The 20,967-nt window shown below is 51.9% G+C and overlaps 1 protein-coding gene across 1 annotated transcript in view; it reads left to right on the top strand.

Annotated features, from left to right (window-relative positions):
* The first annotated feature begins 587 nt into the window (after window positions 1-587).
* The window catches only part of LOC117885533 (tryptase gamma-like), a 28,370-nt gene continuing 7,990 nt past the window's right edge, over window positions 588-20,967 (top strand). Inside the window, 8 exon segments of the mRNA XM_034786805.1 lie at window positions 588-665; window positions 4,676-4,818; window positions 5,472-5,607; window positions 6,430-6,589; window positions 6,592-6,695; window positions 7,014-7,051; window positions 7,053-7,103; window positions 7,105-7,146. Of these exon segments, the coding sequence (XP_034642696.1) occupies window positions 588-665; window positions 4,676-4,818; window positions 5,472-5,607; window positions 6,430-6,589; window positions 6,592-6,695; window positions 7,014-7,051; window positions 7,053-7,103; window positions 7,105-7,146 (752 nt within the window).

The following is a 20,967-nucleotide window of genomic DNA, read 5'->3' on the forward strand; positions in this document are numbered from 1 at the left end:
TAACCTCCATGGGGAGGGGGTTTTCTGAGAGCAGGGGGAGTCTTCATCCTCTCTGGCCAAGGCAGGATAAGACACGATGGCCAGCAGCTGGAGTCAGAAAAGGTCTGGTTGAGACTAATATGCAAACATTAAACATGGAGCCATGGGAACAACTGACCCAGGGTCGTGGTGGAGGCAGGAGTCGCTGGGTGGGTTCTGGCTCTGGGTGTCCACCAGGGGGTCAGGTTGGAAGGTCACAATGGTCTCTCCTGCCCTTGAAATCTATGGGTCAGGGTATCTTGGTGCAGAGAAGCCCAGGGGTGTATCTTACACCTGTAGTAGGAAGGGGGCAGGGTTAACCACATCCGCAGCCAGGCCAAGCGGGCACCAGAGCAGGGAGGAAACCCCCCGCCCTGATGTGGTCACAGCTGTGGCTTGAGGCTTTGCCAATCAGCAACTCCACTCCTGGGCCATCCGGGGTGGGTGTTTCCGGGCAGGAGGGTACACGTCCCTGTGATTGCCAGTCCCTGACCACCCCTCCCGCTGTCTTGTCCATATAAGCACTGGGGCTCAGGAAGAGGCTCCGTGCCCATCCCTGGATGTCTCTGATGATGCAGCTCTTAATCTTGGTCCTGCTTCCCGTAGCCTTTCTCCTTCCCCCTGGGTCTCAGGCTGGAGAATTTGGGGTGGGATCAGGGCCTGCGGGGAGCGGGACCTTTGCCCCATATGGGGACCTGTGGGCAGCATTTAGGGTCTCCCCCTTGCTCCTGATGGGGCCAAGCACCTGTATTGAACCCTGTATCCTCTCCTGAGTGTGGCTGGGGCTCTCCCAGCAGCGCAAGGGGTTGGGTGGCAAAGCTCCCAAAGGCTCCTTTGGGACCCTGGAAAAATCATGGAGCAGGTCCTCAAGGAATCAATTCTGAAGCACTTACAGAAAGGGAAAGCGATCAGGAACAGTCAGCATGTATTCACCAAAGGCAAGTCATGCCTGACAAACCAAATTCCCTTCTATGATGAGATAACTGTCTCTGTGGATGGGGGGAAAGCAGTGGACGTGTTATTCCTTGACTTTAGCAAAGCTTTAGCAAAGTATGGGCTGGATGAATGGACTATAAGGTGGCTAAAAAGCTGGCTAGATCATCGAGCTCAATGCATAGTGATCAATGGTTCCATGTCTAGTTGGCAGCTGGTATCAAGTGGAGCGCCCCAAGGGTCAGTCCTGGGGCCAGTTTGTTCAACATCTTCATTAATGATCTGGAGGATAGCATGGATTCCACCCTCAGCAAATTTGCAGATAACACTAAACTGGGAGCAGTGGTAGATACACTGCAGGGTAGGGATAGGATACAGATGGATCTAGACAAATTAGAGGATTGGGCCATAAGAAATCTGATGAGGTTTAACAAGGACAAATGCAGAGTCCTGCACATAGGAGGGAAGAATCCCATGCACTGCTACAGACTAGGGACCGAGTGGCTAGGCAGCAGTTCTGCAGAAAAGGACCTAGGGGCAGGGCCGGCTCTAGGTTTTTTGCCGCCCCAAGCAAAAAAAATTTTGGCTGCCCCCTGGCCCAGCCCTGGGCTCCTCGCCGCACCCCCATGCTGCCCCAGCCTTGGGCTCTCCCCACCCACCCACCCACGCCCCCTGCCGCCCCAGCTCTGGGCTCCCTCATTCCCCCCCACCATTGCCCCCCACAAACATCTCCTGCCGCCCCAGCCCTGGGCTCTCTCCCCCCTCCCCCACCTGCACCCTCCTTCCACCACAGCCCTGGGTCACTGGTAACTCGCTCCCACGGCAGGTCATTCAGCATGAATTTTAGAGGTGCACAGAACACAGACAGGATTGGTTCCCATATGGTTACAGAACTGCAGTAAAGTGGAACAATTTTCAGCTTGTGTGATTGGAGGATATCTGGATGCATATTATAAGATTGTCCTACATAAATGAGGAAAAGTTGAGGTGCCTTTATTATTCTTTTGTTCCACTCTTTGTTTCTATGGGGAATTTGCCAATGCAATATCACTGTCTTCCTTTTAAACAAACAAACAAACAAAAAGGCAATGGCTGTTGAAAATAGCAATTCTAGTCCTAATAACCACTGGGAAGCATTTCTTGCTCAATTTATCCTACTTTTTCTACAGCAAGTTACAGTGGATCAGTAGATTTGATTTGGGAGAAAGGAAGTAACAGCCGCCCAAACTGAGCTTGAGCGCTCCTGAATTTTGAGGAAGGCAGGTGCTGGGGGGTTGGGGGGGGCTGTGGCTCCACAGGGGAGCACGGCAGCATGTATGCAGCAGCGTGTCTGGCGCTGTGCGGAGCCAGACATGCTGGTCTGAGTGGCACAGTAAGGGGGTTGGGGGGTTGGATGGGGCGGAGGTTCAGGGGGGCAGTCAGGGGCAGGGAGAAGGGGGGATTAGATGGGTCAGGGTTGGGGGGGCAGTCGGGGGACAGGCAGCGGTTGGATAGGCATGGGAGTCCCGGGGATTTGTCAGGGGACAGGTAGGGGGTGGGGTCCTAGGGGGGAAGTTGGGGCGGTCTCAGGAGGGGGCAGTTGGGGACAAGGAGAAGGGAGGCTTAGATAGGCGGTGGGGTCCTGGGGGGCAGGGGTCCCAGCAGGGGCCGACCAAGGGACAGGGTGCAGGGGGGGTTGGATGGGTTGGAGTTTCTGCGGGGGGCAGTCAGAGGGAGTGGATGGGGGCAGGGTGGGGCTACCCTCCCTCCCCATGGAGTGTCCTATTTTTTGAATGTTAAAATATGGTATCGCTGCCCTTCAGATTGCAGCTCTCCATTCATAGCAGGCTGCAGCATGAGGTCTCAGCTACTTCACTCCCTCCCCCTCTTTCCTGTTGGTAGTGGCCAAGGGAATGCTGGGAAATGTAGTTCTTTCCCTGCTCCAGGGCTGGCTATATAGGCAGGGAGCTAACCAAGGAACTACAGCTCCCAGGGCCCCCTGTTGGTTCTCAGCTCCCATGCTGGATCCCTGCCGCCCCTGCAAATGGGCTGCCCCAAGCACGTGCTTGCTTTGCTGGTGCCTAGAGCCGCCCCTGCCTAGGGGTTACAGTGGATGAGAAGCTGGATATGAGTCAACAGTGTGCCCTTGTTGCCAAAAAGGCTAACGGCATTTTGGGCTGTATACGTGGGGGCATTGCCAGCAGCTCGAGGGATGTGATCATTCCCCTCTATTTGGCATTGGTAAGGCCTCATCTGGAGTACTGTGTCCAGTTTTGGGCCCCACACTACAAGAAGGATTTGGAAAGAGTCCAGGGAAAGGCAACAAAAATGATTAGGGGTCTGGAGCACATGACTTATGAGGAGAGGCTGAGGGAACTGGGATTGTTTAGTCTCCAGAAGAGAAGAATGAGGGGGGATTTGATAGCTGCTTTCAACTACCTGAGGCGGGGGGTTCCAAAGAGGATGGAGCTCGGCTGTTCTCAGTGGTGGCAGATGACAGAACAAGGAGCAATGGTCTCCAGTTGCAGTGGGGGAGGTCTAGGTTGGATATTAGGAAAAACTTTTTCACTAGGAGGGTGGTGAAGCACTGGAATGGGTTACCTAGGGAGATGGTGGAATCTCCTTCCTTAGAGGTTTTTAAGGTCAGGCTTGACAAAGCCCTGGCTGGGATGATTTAGTTGGGGGTTGGTCCTGCATTGAGCAAGGCGTGGGACTAGATGACCTCCTGAGGTCCCTTCCAACCCTGATATTCTATGATTCTATGACCCCACTGTTAATCCGTGTCCCAGACAGGGAGGTTGGCCATGGGACTAGGCCACTGGGCTGGGACCCAAGAAATCTGGGACCACTTTCCAGATCTGCCCAGGATCTCTTTGGTCAGGGATTTGTATGGATTGGGGATGGTCACTGAAATCCCTTAGGCAGGTTTACAAACAATCTCCAGGGCCTCAGATTCCCTATCTGTACAAAGTGAAGAATAATTCAGCTTGTGTCAGGATGCTGCCTGGGTCAGTGAAAGGCCTGGAGCAAGGGAGCCCCTGATCTCAGTTAGTTTCTGCACAGCCCCTGGTATAATAGGGGCCTGGATCTCGGTCTACGTACCACCCTCATGCAAATAACAGCAATTTGTTTTTCCACCACACCCCGATGGAAACTTCTTCAGAGATGATCACAAAACGTTTTTTATTTTCCATAGGGGAAAAAAAGTGGTACTTTTAAATTTTCACCTAAATATCACCCAACACTGGGGAGAAATAATCAGTTTCACCACAATAATTCAGACAGGTTTGAGACGAGGCTTTCTGAGAAAAAATGACATTCCTAAAAAGTTTGGTGGGTCAGTCTGGGAGTAGCCCTGGCTGGTGACTGTGGGCTGATGGAGAAGCAGCATCCAGGAGGGACCTGTCTGTGCCCTTCCAGGGGCTGCCTGGCTTAATCTGGGGTGACTTCAGCCCCAAAGCTGTTAACTCCAGGCAGTGCAATTACTGACCCACTCCTGGTGCATTTAGCACCGATTCTCCACACAGCGAGGTCAGAGCTTTAGATTTACCCTCCAGCCCCATGGGGTGTCCAGTCTGGGGGAGAGGTGAGGAGGGAGCAGAGTTCCAGGCACAGGAATCCCTCAGGGAGAGAGGGGGTGGGATGAGGTTGTGAGGACTCCCCTTTGGGATGGGGAGCTCGGTCCCAGCCCGGCCCAGGGAGATGATGGGGCTCTTTCTATGAACCTGGTCTCTCCCCAGGGGAGATCATTGGGGGCTGGGAAGCCAAGCCCTACTCCAGACCCTACATGGCCTATCTGAAAATACAACGCAAAGGGAAGACCAGTATCTGCGGAGGGTTCCTGGTGTCGGAGAACTTTGTGCTGATGGCTGCTCACTGCAATGGAGAGTAAGAGCCTCTGTGCTGGGAATGTCGGGGCAGGTCGGGCACTAGCAGGTGATGGGAGAGACGGTAGCTCTGGCGCCGTCGTAGGTTGCAGGGAAGGAGCAGTGAGTGCAACAGGCTGGGAGAGCAGAGCCCAGGGATATGATCTGGTCGGGGGGTGTCAGTGTGTCTCTAGGGGCCTCTGCAAACCATGGTCCAGATCCAACTCTGGGTAATCAATGGAGCTACAGCCATTGACACCAGCTGGGGTCTGACACATTGCCCTGATCAGGGCAGAGAGAAAGTCACAGCCCCAGGACAGCTCTGCTGGGCTCTGGGCTCGGAGGAGGTGGCATATTCCCCTGTCTGGATCTAGCCAAGGGTGGGGAGGAGATGAGACCCAGGGGGCAGGAGGACTGTGGGGCGTGAAGGAGCTCAGAGGAACAACACAAGGGGCTGGTAGAGACACAGGCTGAGAACCCAACGCCACTGGGCAGGGTCTGTGTGCTGCAGCCAGTGCCTCCTAGAGGGGAAAAGTCCCCTGTGCTATTTCCCAGCCCCAAAGAGCCCTGTCCTCCCCATATCACTGTTCATAAGTCATACCCACATGTGCCCCTTCCCCTCCTCACATACGCTTCTGCCCCTAACGCCCCATGTATTGGTCTTGGCTTTCGCAGCGAGATCTCTGTCATGCTGGAAGCCCATAACATTAGAGAACAGGAACAGAGCCAACAGAAAATCTCCGTGTGCCACCGGATCCCCCACCCGCAGTACAACAAAGAGACAACAAACAATGACATCATGCTTCTGCAGGTAAGGCCCTATAGCGGGGTGAACACCCACTCCAGCCCTGAAGGGGTTGGAAAAGCTCTGCAGAGGGCTGGGGCTGTGTAAAGGAGCAAAACCCCGGCTGACTGGGGAAGTGGCTGCAGCTGGGGACACGCCCCAAACAGAGCACCTAGGCCTTATAAGAAGGCCAGGGTAGCAAGAAGCTTGGGAGTCTCCCTCTGACTGGAGAGGCAGGCAGGCAGGTAGGGAAGCCCCAGGCCAGCAACTCCCCAGGCTGCAGGGCCTAGTTCTAGGCCTACATAGGTATTGGGGTTGCAGAGGGGCAGCCTGAGGGTGGGTAAAGGCAGTCAGTCCAAACCCCTTGTTGCCTATGATGATTGGCTGATAGACTGCAGTCTGCCCCAGGGTGTGGGGGCCAGATGGTGACTGGCAGTAGCCATGACTGAGGTGACATTAGGATAAGGGGTGGGGGTTCCCCTGGGTGGGGAGACCCAGAGAGAGTAGGGTACTGCCGGGGGGCAGCACCCAAGCCAAGGGGCATCGGGGTCTGGGAGGGACATGGGGCCAATGACAGACAGGACACCTGGCCTGCAGAGGGTGCTCTGATGACTGGTGAGCTAATTCCCAAGACAACTAGGAGGAGGCGCCGCAGGGGTCTGATTACAGGCCCCCATCCCATCAGCCTGTTCCCAGTGACCTCACACTGCTGCAGGTACTGCTCCTAACCCATTCCCCAATCCCCAGTGACCTCTCAGGCATGGGTTTGCATGTTTCTAGGTATTGGGGTGTGTCTCTGTGTCCTTGAGTGCGACCCTCACATTGATGTTCATCGTTCTTGTGTCTCAGCTGGCAGAGAGAGCAAAGCTGAACAGATGGGTGGATACCATCGCCCTGCCCCGCACCAGCGAGAAAGTAGAGGCAGGCGCCATGTGCAGTGTTGCCGGCTGGGGCGGCACTAGCACAGATTGTGAATTGACCCCGGCCATGCTCGAGGAGGTAGATGTGGTGGTGATGCCACATGTGCAAGGAATCCTAACGGGCCATATCGTGCCTATAACACCTCCAGCATGATGTGTGTGGGGGATCCAAAGACGGGCAAAGACTCTTGGAAGGTGATTCTCCTCTTGTCTTCAAGCATCCTTGATAAGTCCTTCTTATTAATGAGGCTGTTGGTGTTGCAGTCAGGCCTACGAGCAGTGGTCAGCAATCAGGTCCAATTGTGCTTGGTGCTGTACAAATGAAAGGGAAAGTATTGGGTCTTCTTCCAGGGGGAGGCAGAGACCACCTCTGGGGGCAGGGGACTGATACCAGCTGGGCCTTAGGGGATCCGAGCAGAGACTAGCTTGACATAGGGGGCTGTCACTGAGCTGTGCATCAGTGGGAATGACTCACTGAGCTGTTCTCCATTTATGGCTTGTTTTATTTCACAGGGTGACTCAGGAGGCCCCCTGGTGTGTGGGGAAAACAGCCCAGGGCATCGTCTCCTGGGGGCCACCCACCCCTCCGGGGGTGTACACAAAAGTCCACCTTCATCCCCTGGATACAGGCGACGATGAGGAGGCTGCAACCCTGAGCCGAGACGGAAATAGCTGTGGGGGCTGGAGCTGTGTCGCTTCTGTCCTTTGGTGATGCCCAGATGTGGGGCCTGCTTTGCAGATTGGCTGAGCCCCCCACCCATCGCTCCACCCAGGCAATGCCCAACCAATGAGCATCAAAGCACAGAGCCTAGAGGAGTTAGGAACCAGGTTCAAGACCAGCTCCCATCGGCTCCCTTGGCAATCCCAACCCAGATCCTCAGGCTGCCTCTTTGCTAGGGAAACAGCTGGTTTATTTCCCCTGGGTAACGGACACGGGCCAAACCCTGGGGCAGACCTAGCGGTTGTAGCTCTCCCCCATGTCATCTGGTCCAGTGACCATTTATTGGGGATCTTCATTGTTACCTGACCTGCTAACTCCTGTGAAAACTGCAGCCTGCCCTGTCCTCACTGGACCTATCCCCTGTGTTAGTTCATTGGGCTGCCACCGCCCCTTCCAAACACACCTGTTCCCAGCGCTGGTGAGGCCAGTGGGAAGGGAACGCAGAAAAGGTTGCACTGAACTGATTGCAGATCAATTCCCGGTGCTGATCGCCTCCTTCCCACCTCCCCTGCCGCGCGGCCTGCTGCATTTCGCTCACTGCTCCATTGCCAGCAATGAATAAAAATGAAATTACAAAAAAAAGTGTTTCAGGTACTGAGCGATCAACCCGAGCTGTGACATCCAGAGCAGCGGCTGTATCTGCCAGGGCCAGGAGGGAATTAACCCCTACAGGGGAAGGTTGGGCTTGTGGTCAATGCGCTAGGCTGGGGCCTAGGAAACATCACATTTTTGACACTGAGTGCACGTCCCCTCCCCATTTGTCCACTTGATCCTTCCTGACCAGCTGGTAACCAGGGATTTTAACCTTCCACTCATGGGAATCATCCCAGCAGGTTCCAGTCACACCTGCTACACCAAACTGATGCTCCTAGAAGAGCAATTCCAATTCCTCGTGTTTGTTCCCCAGACTCCTCGCACTGATGCAGGGGCAAGTCAAGAATTTCTTCTCTTCATTTAATTGGGGTTCCTGGATTAATTTTGTTCTTGATTTTTGCTGAGAGCTCATTTCTTTCCCCTCTTTACCCTCCCTTTGCCTATTAGTTTATCCCTCCCTTGACTCCTCTAGCCGGCTGGTCCCCATGGAGATTGGTCCCCTTCTCCTGAGGTGGAGGCCATCCAAACTCTACAGCCCCCTGTCCCCACAGTCTGTCCACCCTCCACCACACCAACAGAGAGAGTAATCAGGCCCCATCTCAGGCTGTGTTTTAGGCTAATCCAGCCCAGCTCTTTCACTCTCCTCTCATTAGACCTGCTCTCCGGTCCCTTGAGCGCCCTCACAGCCCTTCTCTGCATCTGCTCTGGTCTCAATTCCTCTGTCCTGCACACGGGTGACCTGAATTGGTTCCAGATGGGAAGCTGGGTTCATGGCAGCCCATGGCTCACCCTGAACAGTGATGGGAGATGTTTTCTGAGGTCACAGCACTGGTCCAGGGAAGCCGGAGTGCAGCATCCCATGACCCTGGGAAAGGTGCCCAGCGGCAGGCCTGCCCCCGGAGGCTGCCTTGGGAGCCCCAGAGCTAGGGGCAGTGGCTTGGCTTGGCCCAGATGTGTCTCGCTCAGAATCATGTGAGGCCGGCATTTGGGTCTGCTTGCCACAGATTAGCTCCTGCATGATGGGTCTGAATCAGGTCCATCTAGGCTGATGCCTCCCCCTTTATAGGCAGAGGCTTGAGCATTGGCCTGCTAAATCCAGGGTTGTAAGTTCAGTCCTTGAGTAGGCCATTTAGAGATCTGGGGCAAAAATCTGTCTTGGGATTGGTCCTGCTTTGAGCAGCAGGTTTGACTAGATGAGGTCCTTTCCAACCCTGATATTCTATGATATGAGGTTGCACCCCTCAGAAAGCCCAGATGACATGCACAGGCCTGTGGGGGACAGATGTGTCTTCTGCATGAGACACTCAGAAACCTCAGGGTCATCATGCAAGCACTGTGGTTCCTTTTCTCTCAAATTCAAGATGCCAGGGATAAGGCTACTTGGTGAGTAATGGCCCACAGCCTGGAGTGCTGCAGAGCTGGGGCCATGCACAGCTGGAGCCCGGCCTACATAGATCTGAGCCCAGGCAGCTCTGCAGCCCATGGGAGGTCCCTCCACCCCCATGCTGGTCAATGTGGCAAATGCTCTCCAGTTCAGGTGGCACATCAGCCTCCTCATTCACTGGAGCGGGAGGGGACAGAGCTCAGGCTGGAGATACAGTGGGCATTTACAAAGAGCGAGTTAGTGCAGGCCTGGGCCTATGGATTCCAGGCCTCAGGTGAGATGCAGTAGCATTCCCTGCCCCCCTGAGCCAGTCAGTCCCCCAGACCTGAGTCCTCATCAGAGCCAGTGTCCCCCAGAGGGGAAAGGAACCATCTCGCATTCCCCATCACCACTGACAGCAGAGGGAGATGCTTCTAGAGTGGCTGAATGCTAGTGATTTATTTTTCCTCTTGCCCTGGTCTGACAGACAGCTCAGACTGCCGGGTTTCACCGCTGAGTGGCTGGGGCTCCCCTCAGCAGGATGACAGAGATCCAGCAGGGAAGGAAACACTCAGAGGGATGGGATTTCATAAATTCTGTGTTGATTCCAGAGGACACAAATCAGCCTGTGAAATTAACAAGTTCAAAGGGCAGATGGTGGGGAGGGAAGGGGACTTTAACTACCCAGACATCTGCTGGAAAAGTTATACGGCAAGACACAACATTTCCCATCAGTGCCTGTAGGGTGACCAGACGTCCCAATTTTATCGGGACTGTCCCAATTTTTGCTTGTTTGTCCTGCGTCCCGACCGATGTGGCTCCCTCCCCAAATCCCTGCCCTGGCCCCGCCTCTTCCCCAAGCATGTGGCATTCCTCCTCCCTCCAAGGCTTGCTCCTGGAATGGTGGGGCAAGCCTGGAGGGAGGGGGTGGTGGCCGGCTTCCAGTTCCTGGAGCTGTTGAGTACGGGCACCAGGCAGGCAAGGGGGGCTGGCAAGGGGGCTGCTCCCCCAGGAGGTAGTCGGGGGGGGCTCCGGACCCTGGCAGGAGCGAGGGAGAGCGGCTCGGGGCCGCACAAGTGGCCATGTAAAGTTTATCGGCTTGGAGGGGAACCCGGCCGGCTCCTCGCCCCTGTAGGGGGGTAGTGTCCCCGCCCCATGCCAGCATGTTGCGCCGGCCGCTGCAGGCCAGGTAAGGATCTGAGTCGCCCCCTCCTCCCTCATCCTGGCTCCACAGCTGAGCCCCCCCCCCCCCCGTCGCCCTCCTGGCTCCGCAGAAGTTCTTTAATGACCTGATAATCAAAGAAGAATCCTAAAAAAAGGGGAAACTTGGAAAAATTGCTAAGGAGGGGTATAAAAGAACAGGACTAGCATGTAGGAACACAATCAGAGAGGCTAAGGCACAAAAGAGTTTCACTTAGCAAGGGACATAAAAGAAGAGGTCCTTGAAATGCATTAGGAGCAAGAGAAAGATTCAGGAAAGTGTAGGTTCACTACATAGCCGGGAAGGAGAACTAACAAACAAAATTAAAAAAGGTGTTTAATGTCGTTTTTGCCTCAGACTTCACTAAAAAGGTTAATGGTGAACAGATACTCTTCACAATTAATACTAGCGAGGGGGAAGGAACACAAGCCAAAATTGGGAAAGAACTGGTTACAGAACATTTAGTTAGGTTAGATGTATTCAAGTTAGCAGAGCCTGATTAAATTAATAATTGGATACATACGGAATTGGCTGAAGCAATCACGGAACTATTAGGACGTGTCTTTGAGAACCTCTGGAGGACAGGTGAAGTCCCAGAGACCTGGAGAAGGGCAAACATAGTACTTATCTTTAAAAAGAGGAACAAAGAGAATGCAAGGAATTGTAGACCAGTCCGCCTAACTTTGATACCTGGAAAGATATTGGAGCACATTATAAACAATCGATTTGGAAGTGCCTAGAGGATAATAGAATTACAGGAATGGCCAGCAAGAACAAATCATGCCAAATCAACCGAATTTCCTTCTTAAATTGGGATCCTGGCCTAGTGGATGGGGCGGGGGGAGCAGTAGACATGACATATCTTGATTTTAGGAAGGCTTTTGACACTGTGCCACAAGACATTCTCATAAGTAAACTAGGGAAATTAGCATAAGTTGATGGCAGAATGGGTTGAAAGACAGTACTCAAAAACTATCATTGACTGTGTGTCAAACTGGGAAAATGATTCTAGTTGAGTCCTGCAGGGATCAGTCCTGGGTCTGGTATTTTGCAATCTTTTCATTAATGGCTTGGATGATGAAGTGAAGATGACACCAATCTGAGAGGGGCTGTAAACACTTTGAAGAACAACATTAGGTTTTGAAATATATTTGATAAATTAGAGGTTTGGTCTGGAATCACCAACATGAAATTTAATACAGGTATGTGCAAAGTACTTCACTTAGGAATGCTGACGTCACTAGGCCTCACCCTAGGTAACTCGGGAGGGTGGAAGGCCACTAAGTATCAATGAAGCCTTCCTGCACTAGGCCTAAGTGAACCAAACTCTATCCTTCCATGTTTAAACTCTAATCAACCTCAAAAGCCAGGTGCAATTGGAATATGTAAGCAACCAGTTATCTGTGTGCAACCCCCTGCTCAAGCGGTAATAATGAGGCCTGCATGTTTCTGGCTGAAGGGAAAAAGGACAAGATAACGGTTTAAAGAAGTTACTAACAAGCTAGGCTTATAGCTGCCAAGAATGACTTAACTGCTTAAATGTAATCGTTATTTGCTTAGTAACTATTACCAGGGATGGGAGGGGTAAAGGGAAGAATGGGGGGGGGGAGAAAGGGAGGGCTGGAGGGGAAAGGGGGGGGAGGCTTAACTGCAAAATGTATAAAAGAAGAAAAACTGTTTCTGTTAGTGTGCTTGATCTGAGACGTGCCTGTCTCCTAGCACCGCTTTGGGATCCCAAATAAACTTTGTTTGCTTCTCCCCCTGGTGTGTTTATTGACGCGAAGCACACCGGGAAACGAACGCGCTGTTGCTTTGCCTCGGGCACTCTGTGCTGGCAACAGGAAGGAAAAATCAAATGCACAACTACAAAATGGGGAATAACTGGCTAGGTGGTAGCACTGCAAAAAGGATCTGGAGGCTGTAGTGGATCATACTATTAGGATATAGATATTCAAGCCTGCCTGCAAAGGCCTGTACTTTAAGAATCTCGGTGTATTCTTATCACTTAGCTAGTTATAGAGGTATAAAAGAAAGAATCAAAATCACTGTCTGCTGGTGTAAGGGCCTTCTCTCACTGTGACAGTCTAAGACCCTGTTCAGTCATATTGAAATAAGGCAATCTGGGGCTGTTAGGAAGGTGATCCGATCTATCACCTCCAGAGAAAGGAAAGAGCCCAGAACATGTAAAAGGAAATTTAGTTTGATAGTTTTCTGTCTGGTAAGAACTCACTTATCAATAGACACATCTGGAAAACCCTTATGTCTGTATAGATGTAGTTGTGCAATCCTCACTTCTGTATTGTTTTGTATTTTTATTTGCCTGGTCTCTGGCTGGTTCTGTGATTGTTTCTGTCTGCTGTATAATTAATTTTGCTGGGTGTAAACTAATTAAGGTGGTGGGATATAATTGGTTAGCTAATCATGTTACAATATGTTAGGATCGGTTAGGTAAATTTTAGTAGAATGATTGGTTAAGGCATAGCTAAGAATATTCCTATATAAATTAGGGGCAAACAGGAAGTAAGATGGGATTCGAAAATAAGGAAAAAGGAACTTGGATTTAAGCTTCCTGGAAGTTCACCCCAATAAACATTGAATTGTTCGCACCTTCGGACTTTGGGTATTGTTGCTCTCTGTTCATGCGAGAAGGATCTGGGAAGTGGGAGAGTGAAGGAATAAGCTCTCTAACATCTTGGTGCCGTAACTCAGATACATCGCATGGGATAGGTGAGTGGCAGCCTGTAAGTCGCCCTCCCCAACAGTCCGCGCAGCTGCTTGGAGGGGGTCTGGCGAACTCTCGTGATGGTAGTTGCGGGTTCTGGCAAGCTGGGGTAACGGATTTTTTGAACAAATGGATAAAGAAGAATCAGGGCCCATACCAGGTGCAGGGATCCACCTGGGATGAGATTGAGAAGGAGATGGAGGAGGTTTTGGGAGACCCCAAGGGAAAGGAATGTAGGAAAAAGGGACTGGTATTACAAGGTTTGTGTGCTGGGATGGCATACTGGGTAAAAAGGGAAGCCGATCTCCTCCAACACATTAAGGATTTGGAGGGGATTGTGGATCAGCAACGGATTTGAACAGAAAAATCCGTGTTAGCGGTAGAGGTAGCGGATTTGAAGGCACGGGATGCTGCACGGACAGAGGAGTCTTGTGAGGCAATCCGGAGAGAGGGATGAACTACTGGGGAGAGTAGGAGATTTAGAGGAGGAATTGTATCAGTGTAAACATGGGAGCAATGGACTTGGGGACCCCAGACCATCCGCCCCACTAATGGAGCTGAAGGAGACACCTCCACCACCCTATCCTGAAAATACACTGTACCCACCACTGCCAGTGGATGTTGTAAGCCAACGATCTGCAGTTACAGCCCCTGCGAGAGAGGCTACCTGGGAGGAACTACAGGAGGCAGGAATAGTGGCCCCGGTTGCAGGGTGGGGGGATCATGCCCCACAAGTAATAGAACAGGCAGAAATCCGCCCCTTGTCCCTGAAGGACTGGGAGGCAGTACTGGGCCGTTTGGGAAAGGTACCCCGGGAGGATTGGGATCAGTTTGTGCTGTGGCTAGTGGAGGTGGGCAGGGAGATGGAGGGTCTAATTCGTGAGGACCAGGTGATCATATGGTTTAGTCTTCTGGGATGGGGCACCTTGGGAATTGATGTGGCGGGACTGGCACACCCATTTCTAATCCCTGGACAGGTGGCAAAGCAGTTGTTTGGGGTGTACTCTTGTACTGCGGGGATGAATAAGATAAAGCAAATCCCTGGGAGAACAGGGCGGGATGCACTTAATTGCATACAGGCATGGGCACGGTGCTGGGTGGGTCCCCTGGACGGTCCATGGATGATACCCCAGACAGGGGCACCAGGACCTGGTGGGGGTGTGGAGCATGGTAGGGGTGTGGAATTGCTGGAGAAATAGTTGGAGCTGAGCAATACTCAGTTCGTGGGGCATTTACGGTAGCAGCACCCTGAACTTGCTCCCAATCAGCTACCCCAGTTTCTGGAACAGGCAGATGTGTGGAGGCAGATGCCTCGGGGGGGGAGAGCCGGTCCATGTTATTACTGAAGGGGATCAGTACAAGGTGGAAAGGAGTGGGTCAGCCCGGAGGGGAGAAGGTAGAGGGTGAGGTCGTGCATTTGGGGGCGTAGTCAGGGACGAGCGGGCAGCTATAGAGCAACAGATCTAGAGACTGCAGGTTAAACTGACTACCCAGGATCTTACCAGATCAGGGGGAACGTGGCCCCAGAGGCCAGGGGACTGGAACTGACTAAAATGTCAGACACAATTTTTCTTGGAGACAGAAATGTGTTCGGTGCCAGGACTCCCCCACCCCCGTGAACCAGTGGGAGGGCCAGAGGTGAGTGCTGTGACTTAGGGGTGCCCTGGAAGGTGTCCATGTTCTCAGTTTAGGATAGCACGCAACTGGTCGCCCCATGCTCCAGGGGGCGATTGAAGGGAGTCCCATGAAGGATTTTTTGATAGACACTGGAGCAGCCATCAGCTTAATGACATGGGGGCAGGGGAGGCCCTCAGAAATAACTGTGACAATTGTAGGGGCAACGGGAGGGGAGACACAGTTAACCCTGAGGCAGGGACAAATCAAAGGAATCTGGGGGGAAGGGGACATTATGTGGGGTTGTAATGATATGCTTAATCTATTGGAGGCGGGAGATTTACACACGCTGGAACTTGTACTGGACTTAGCCAATTGGGTGTGTTTATTGGGGCAGACACAGGATGATCAGGGCTATACCATTCCTATGGGGATAGCCACCATGACCATTAAAGCAGCACATGCCCTCCCACCACCCCCGGCAGGGAGGGAACACATTCCTGTGGGGGCTAAGGATAACCTGGATTGTGGTAGAGGCAGTATTGAGGTACTGTTAGAAGGTGGGGACCCTCTCCCACAGAAGCGGTATTCTGTTCCTCGGGAGGCATTGGCAGAGGTGGGGGTAACTATTAGGGAACTGTAACACAGGGGACTGATTACAGCGGTTGCCTCCCCTTGTAATGCTGCTATGTGGCCATTGAGAAAGCCAAATGCTACCTGGTGCCTGACTGTGGATTACAGGGCACTAAACGCTCTGGCCAATTCACCAGCGTCAGTAGTGGCAGCATACTCTGAAATGTTGGCCCGTATTGGACCCCAATTACGAATGTTCACTGTTTTGGACATAGCGAATGGGTTTTGGTCTCTGCCACTAGCTACCTCATGTCAGTATAAAACTGCATTCACATGGGAGAGCAGACAATTCTGCTGCACAGTCCTACCCCAGGGATATCGGGACTCCCCTGCAATTTTTCACAGATACATGAGACAGGCTCTGGAGGGGTGGATTCAGCAAGGTGTGTACAATATGTAGACGACCTGTTGCTAATGTCACAGACAGAGGAGGAAGACAGGGAACTAACTGAGCAGGTCCTGCAAGCTTTGGCAAGAGCAGGGTTGAAGGTCAATGAGAAAAAGGCTCAGATGGGGCAGACAAGAATGACCTACTTAGGAGTGGAAGTGTCATAGATGGGAAGGGAAATCGATAGGGAACGGGTGCAACTGATCCAGTCCCTGCCACTGCCTACGGCTGTTTAAAGCCTGCAAAGTTTTCTGGGTCTAACTGGATTTTGCAGGGATTTTGTGGCCAATTATACAGAAATAGCCCAACCTCTATTTGACCTAACCTGAGCCTCAACTTGGGAATGGTCAGAAGAGTCTACTGAGGCAGTGAGAGTACTAAAGGAAAACCTGGCCAGTGCTCCAGTGTTGGCCCCCTGGATGGGGAGAAACTCTTTTATCTGTACCCTTTGGTATCTGACACTACCATTGGTTGTGCCTTAACACAGGAGTATGGAGCAAAAGACCAACCTGTTGCCTTTGCCTCTAGACTTTTGAGTGCTGTGGAACTGAAGTCTGGATGGTGTGAAAAGGTGCTGTTGTGCACCTACTGGGGGGTAGGGAAATTCAAATACCTCATGGGGATGCACAAACTAATAGTCCGATCTCATCATGACCCCCTGCGGCTGTTAAACATGCATACTATCTTACAGGGACAAGTGAGTGGGCAGCATATTGCCAAATGATTGCTGGCTCTACAGGCAGAAAACATGAAAGCAGGAATTGTTAAAGGAACCCATAGTCTGGGTAGCTGGATTACATCTGGCTGGCACCCCACACCAATGTGAAGCTAGCCCAGGTAAAACCCAACATCAGGTGTTTGGGGCAGCTAACCCCAATCCGGTGAAGGAGGGGACACTGGTATGGTTTTTGGATGGAAGTTGTAGTTATCGGGGGGACAGAAAACTGCAGGCTTAGCTGTTGTGGGAGTCAGAGGAAATGAAACAGTCCGCACCATTGGTTTCTCACTAGAAGCAAGGTCAGCTCCGGAGGCAGAACTGGCAGCCTTGCTAACAGCTTTAAATGAAGTGGATCCCAAATTTGAGCCAGAATGTTGTGTGGCGGTAGATTCAGATTATGTATTTCGTGGGGCCACATTAATGCGGAGATGGTGGGCAGATAATCGTTTCAGGGCAACAGACGGCTTCACAATCAAGCGTGCTAAGTGGTGGAAGCGAGTGGAGGAGCTCAGTCACCGGTTTACACGGATCAATGTGGTAAAGGTAAAGGCACACAAGAAAACAGGACCCCTAAGCAAAGGGAATAATTTGTCCGATGCAGAGGCCAAGCAGGCTGCAACATGCACCCCCATGGCCCTGGAAGCCAGAAGAGAGTGAGCCTGTAGCTGCGCGACAAAGGATGCTGATCCCTGGTCTAGGCTGACATGTTCCTGCCTCGGAACAGGGGCCTGAACCAGGTGACCTCATGAGGTCCCTTCCAGCCTGATATTTTGATGATTCTACTCTATGAAATGTCTTCTGAGATTAAATCCTCTGAGCTTCCTTCCCTGCATTGCCCGTTATCTGTAGCCCAGCTGGGCAGGGGGCCAGGCAGATATGAAATATCACACAGAGAAAAAAAAGCAGGTCTTGAAAAGTTTCTGAGAACCAGGAGGGAAAGGAAATGACTTAGCAGATGGGGACTGGAGACATGACAAATTTGCATTCAAAGATGTAGACTTTTAATAGTCTTTCCAGTGTGGGCCAGAGGCGGTGTGGCGGGGGGCATATGGGGTCAGATGCTCCCCCCCCCCGCCAATTTCCTGCATGGCTTTTACTGAGCATGCTCACATGGGCTGAGCATGCTCAGTAACATGTCTGAAGCCAGCTACCCTTATTCTGCTCTTCTATTATTGATGGGCATGGGTCATCTCTGCCGGTGACTCTCAATCCTGACCTGCAGCACCTCCCTTCCCATTCCTGGACTCAGACACTCAGACAGCTCCTCTTGTTCTCCCCAGTGTCTGGCTCTGAGAACTGTTTCCATTCGTGACACGGCCGTGCATGGGGATGCACCTTTCATGACAGGGGGATGGGGAGATGTCCCTGCTCAGATGCTCAGCTTGTCAGTCAGGCCTCAGGGCTGACAGCCTGCTACAGATGGAAAGGTCTTACCCTCCAGGCCATGGTCACTCCATGGGAGTTAACAACTCCAAAAAAACCCCATGGCAGCAAGTTTCAGAGGCTAAGTCAATTGATCCCAGGACACAGCTCGGACACAGCCCCAGCTGTGCAGAGCCCAAGATGCTGGGCAAGCCGAGATGTTTGGGGCCCGTCCATTCCCCCTGCCATGTGGCCGGGTGTACATGCTGCAGGTCTGCCTAGCACCCACCTACGCACTGGGAACCTGACGCTGAGGTTTCCTGGCCCCACCCAGCTGGGGCTGCAACCCCTCTAGGCCCAGGCAGAAGTGCTTCCCCCTCCTCAGATGAGCCATAAAGAAGCCGCTCATGGGGGGTTGGAGGACCTCCTTAGGGAGAGAATAGAGGGTTCTCATGCTCTGTGGGTGCTGTCTCTGTTGTATTAGGGCATCCTGAGGGAGTGGAATGGATCATAGAATCATAGAATCATAGAATATCAGAGTTGGAAGGGACCTCAAGAGGTCATCTAGTCCAACCCCCTGCTCAAAGCAGGACCAATTCCCAGCTAAATCATCCCAGCCAGGGCTTTGTCAAGCCAGGCCTTAAAAACCTCCAAGGAAGGAGACTCCACCACCTCCCTAGGTAACGCATTCCAGTGTTTCACCACCCTCCTAGTGAAATAGTTTTTCCTGATATCCAACCTGGACCTCCCCTACTGCAACTTGAGACCATTGCTCCTTGTTCTGTCATCTGCCACCACTGAGAACAGCCGAGCTCCATCCTCTTTGGAACCCCCCTTCAGGTAGTTGAAGGCTGCTATCAATTCCCCCCTCATTCTTCTCTTCTGGAGACTAAACAATCCCAGTTCCCTCAGCCTCTCCTCATAAGTCATGTGCTCCAGACCCCTAATCATTTTTGTTGCCCTCCGCTGGACTCTTTCCAATATTTCTACATCCTTCTTGTAGTGTGGGGCCCAAAACTGGACACAGTATTCCAGATGAGGCCTCACCAGTGTTGAATAAAGGGGAACGATCACGTTTCTCGATCTGCTGGCAATGCCCCTACTTATACAGCCCAAAATGCTGTTAGCCTTCTTGGCAACAAGAGCACACTGTTGACTCATATCCAGCTTCTCGTCCACTGTGACCCCTAGGTCCTTTTCTGCAGAACTGCTACCTAGCCATTCGATCCCTAGTCTGTAGCAGTGCATGGGATTCTTCCGTCCTAAGTGCAGGACTCTGCACTTGTCCTTGTTGAACCTCATCAGGTTTTTTTCGGCCCAATCCTCTAATTTGTCTAGGTCCCTCTGTATCCGATCCCTACCCTCTAGTGTATCTACCACGCCTCCTAGTTTAGTGTCATCTGCAAACTTGCTGAGAGTCCAGTCCACACCATCCTCCAGATCATTAATAAAGATATTAAACAAAACCGGCCCCAGGACCGACCCTTGGGGCACTCCGCTTGAAACCGGCTGCCAACTAGACATGGAGTCATTGATCACTACCCGTTGAGCCCGACGATCTAGCCAGCTTTCTATCCACCTTACAGTCCATTCATCCAGCCCATACTTCTTTAACTTGGCGGCAAGAATACTGTGGGAGACGGTATCAAAAGCTTTGCTAAAGTCAAGGAATAACACATCCACTGCTTTCCCCTCATCCACAGAGCCAGTTATCTCATCATAGAAGGCAATTAGGTTAGTGAGGCACGACTTCCCCTTCGTGAATCCATGCTGACTGTTCCTGATCACTTTCCTCTCCTCTAAATGTTTCATAATTGATTCCTTGAGGACCTGCTCCATGATTTTTCCAGGGACTGAGGTGAGGCTGACTGGCCTGTAGTTCCCCGGATCCTCCTTCTTCCCTTTTTTAAAGATGGGCACTACATTAGCCTTTTTCCAGTCATCTGGGACCTCCCCCGATCGCCATGAGTTTTCAAAAATAATGGCTAATGGCTCTGCAATCTCACCCGCCAACTCCTTTAGCACCCTCGGATGCAGTGCATCCGGCCCCATGGACTTGTGCACGTCCAGTTTTTCTAAATAGTCCCGAACCACTTCTTTCTCCACAGAGGGTTGGTCACCTTCTCCCCATGCTGTACTGCCCAGTGCAGCAATCTGGGAGCTGACCTTGTGCGTGAAGACAGAGGCAAAAAAATCATTGAGTACATTAGCTTTTTCCAAATCCTCGGTCACTAGGTTGCCTCCCTTATTCAGTAAGGGGCCCACACTTTCCTCGATTTTTTTCTTGTTGCCAACATACCTGAAGAAACCCTTCTTGTTACTCTTAACATCTCTTGCTAACTGCAACTCCAAGTGGGATTTGGCCTTCCTGATTTCACTCCTGCAAGCCTGAGCAATATTTTTATACTCCTCCCTGGTCATTTGTCCAATCTTCCACTTCTTGTAAGCTTCTTTTTTGCGTTTAAGATCAGCAAGGATTTCACTGTTTAGCCAAGCTGGTCGCCTGCCATATTTACTATTCTTTCTACACATCGGGATGGTTTGTTCCTGCAACCTCAATAAGGATTCTTTAAAATACAGCCAGCTCTCCTGGACCCCTTTGCCCTTCATGTTATTCTCCCAGGGGATCCTGCCCATCTGTTCCCTGAGGGAGTCAAAGTCTGCTTTTCTGAAGTCCAGGGTCCGTATTCTGCTGCTCTCCTTTCTTCCTTGTGTCAGGATCCTGAACTCGACCATCTCATGGTCACTGCCTCCCAGGTTCCCATCCACTTTTGCTTCCCGTACTGGTTTTTCCCTGTTTGTGAGCAGCAGGTCAAGAAAAGCTTTGCCCTTAGTTGGTTCCTCCAGCACTTGCACCAGGAAATTGTCCCCTACACTTTCCAAAAATTTCCTGGATTGCCTGTTCACCGCTGTATTGCTCTCCCAGCAGATATCAGGGTGATTAAAGTCTCCCATGAGAACCAGGGCCTGCGATCTAGCAACTTCTGCTAGTTGCCAGAAGAAAGCCTCATGGATGAGAAGGCCAGGGGGATTTATGCATTTAGGGGTCCCATTTTACCTAAGCTGGTAGAAATAAGCATAGCGGGTCTTTAATGCGGGTCCCCACATCTGTACCCCAGAGTTCAGAGTGGGGAGGGAACCCTGACAGATG

This window comes from Trachemys scripta, chromosome 12 (assembly GCF_013100865.1).
Source record: "Trachemys scripta elegans isolate TJP31775 chromosome 12, CAS_Tse_1.0, whole genome shotgun sequence".
Classification (NCBI taxonomy): domain Eukaryota; kingdom Metazoa; phylum Chordata; order Testudines; family Emydidae; genus Trachemys; species Trachemys scripta.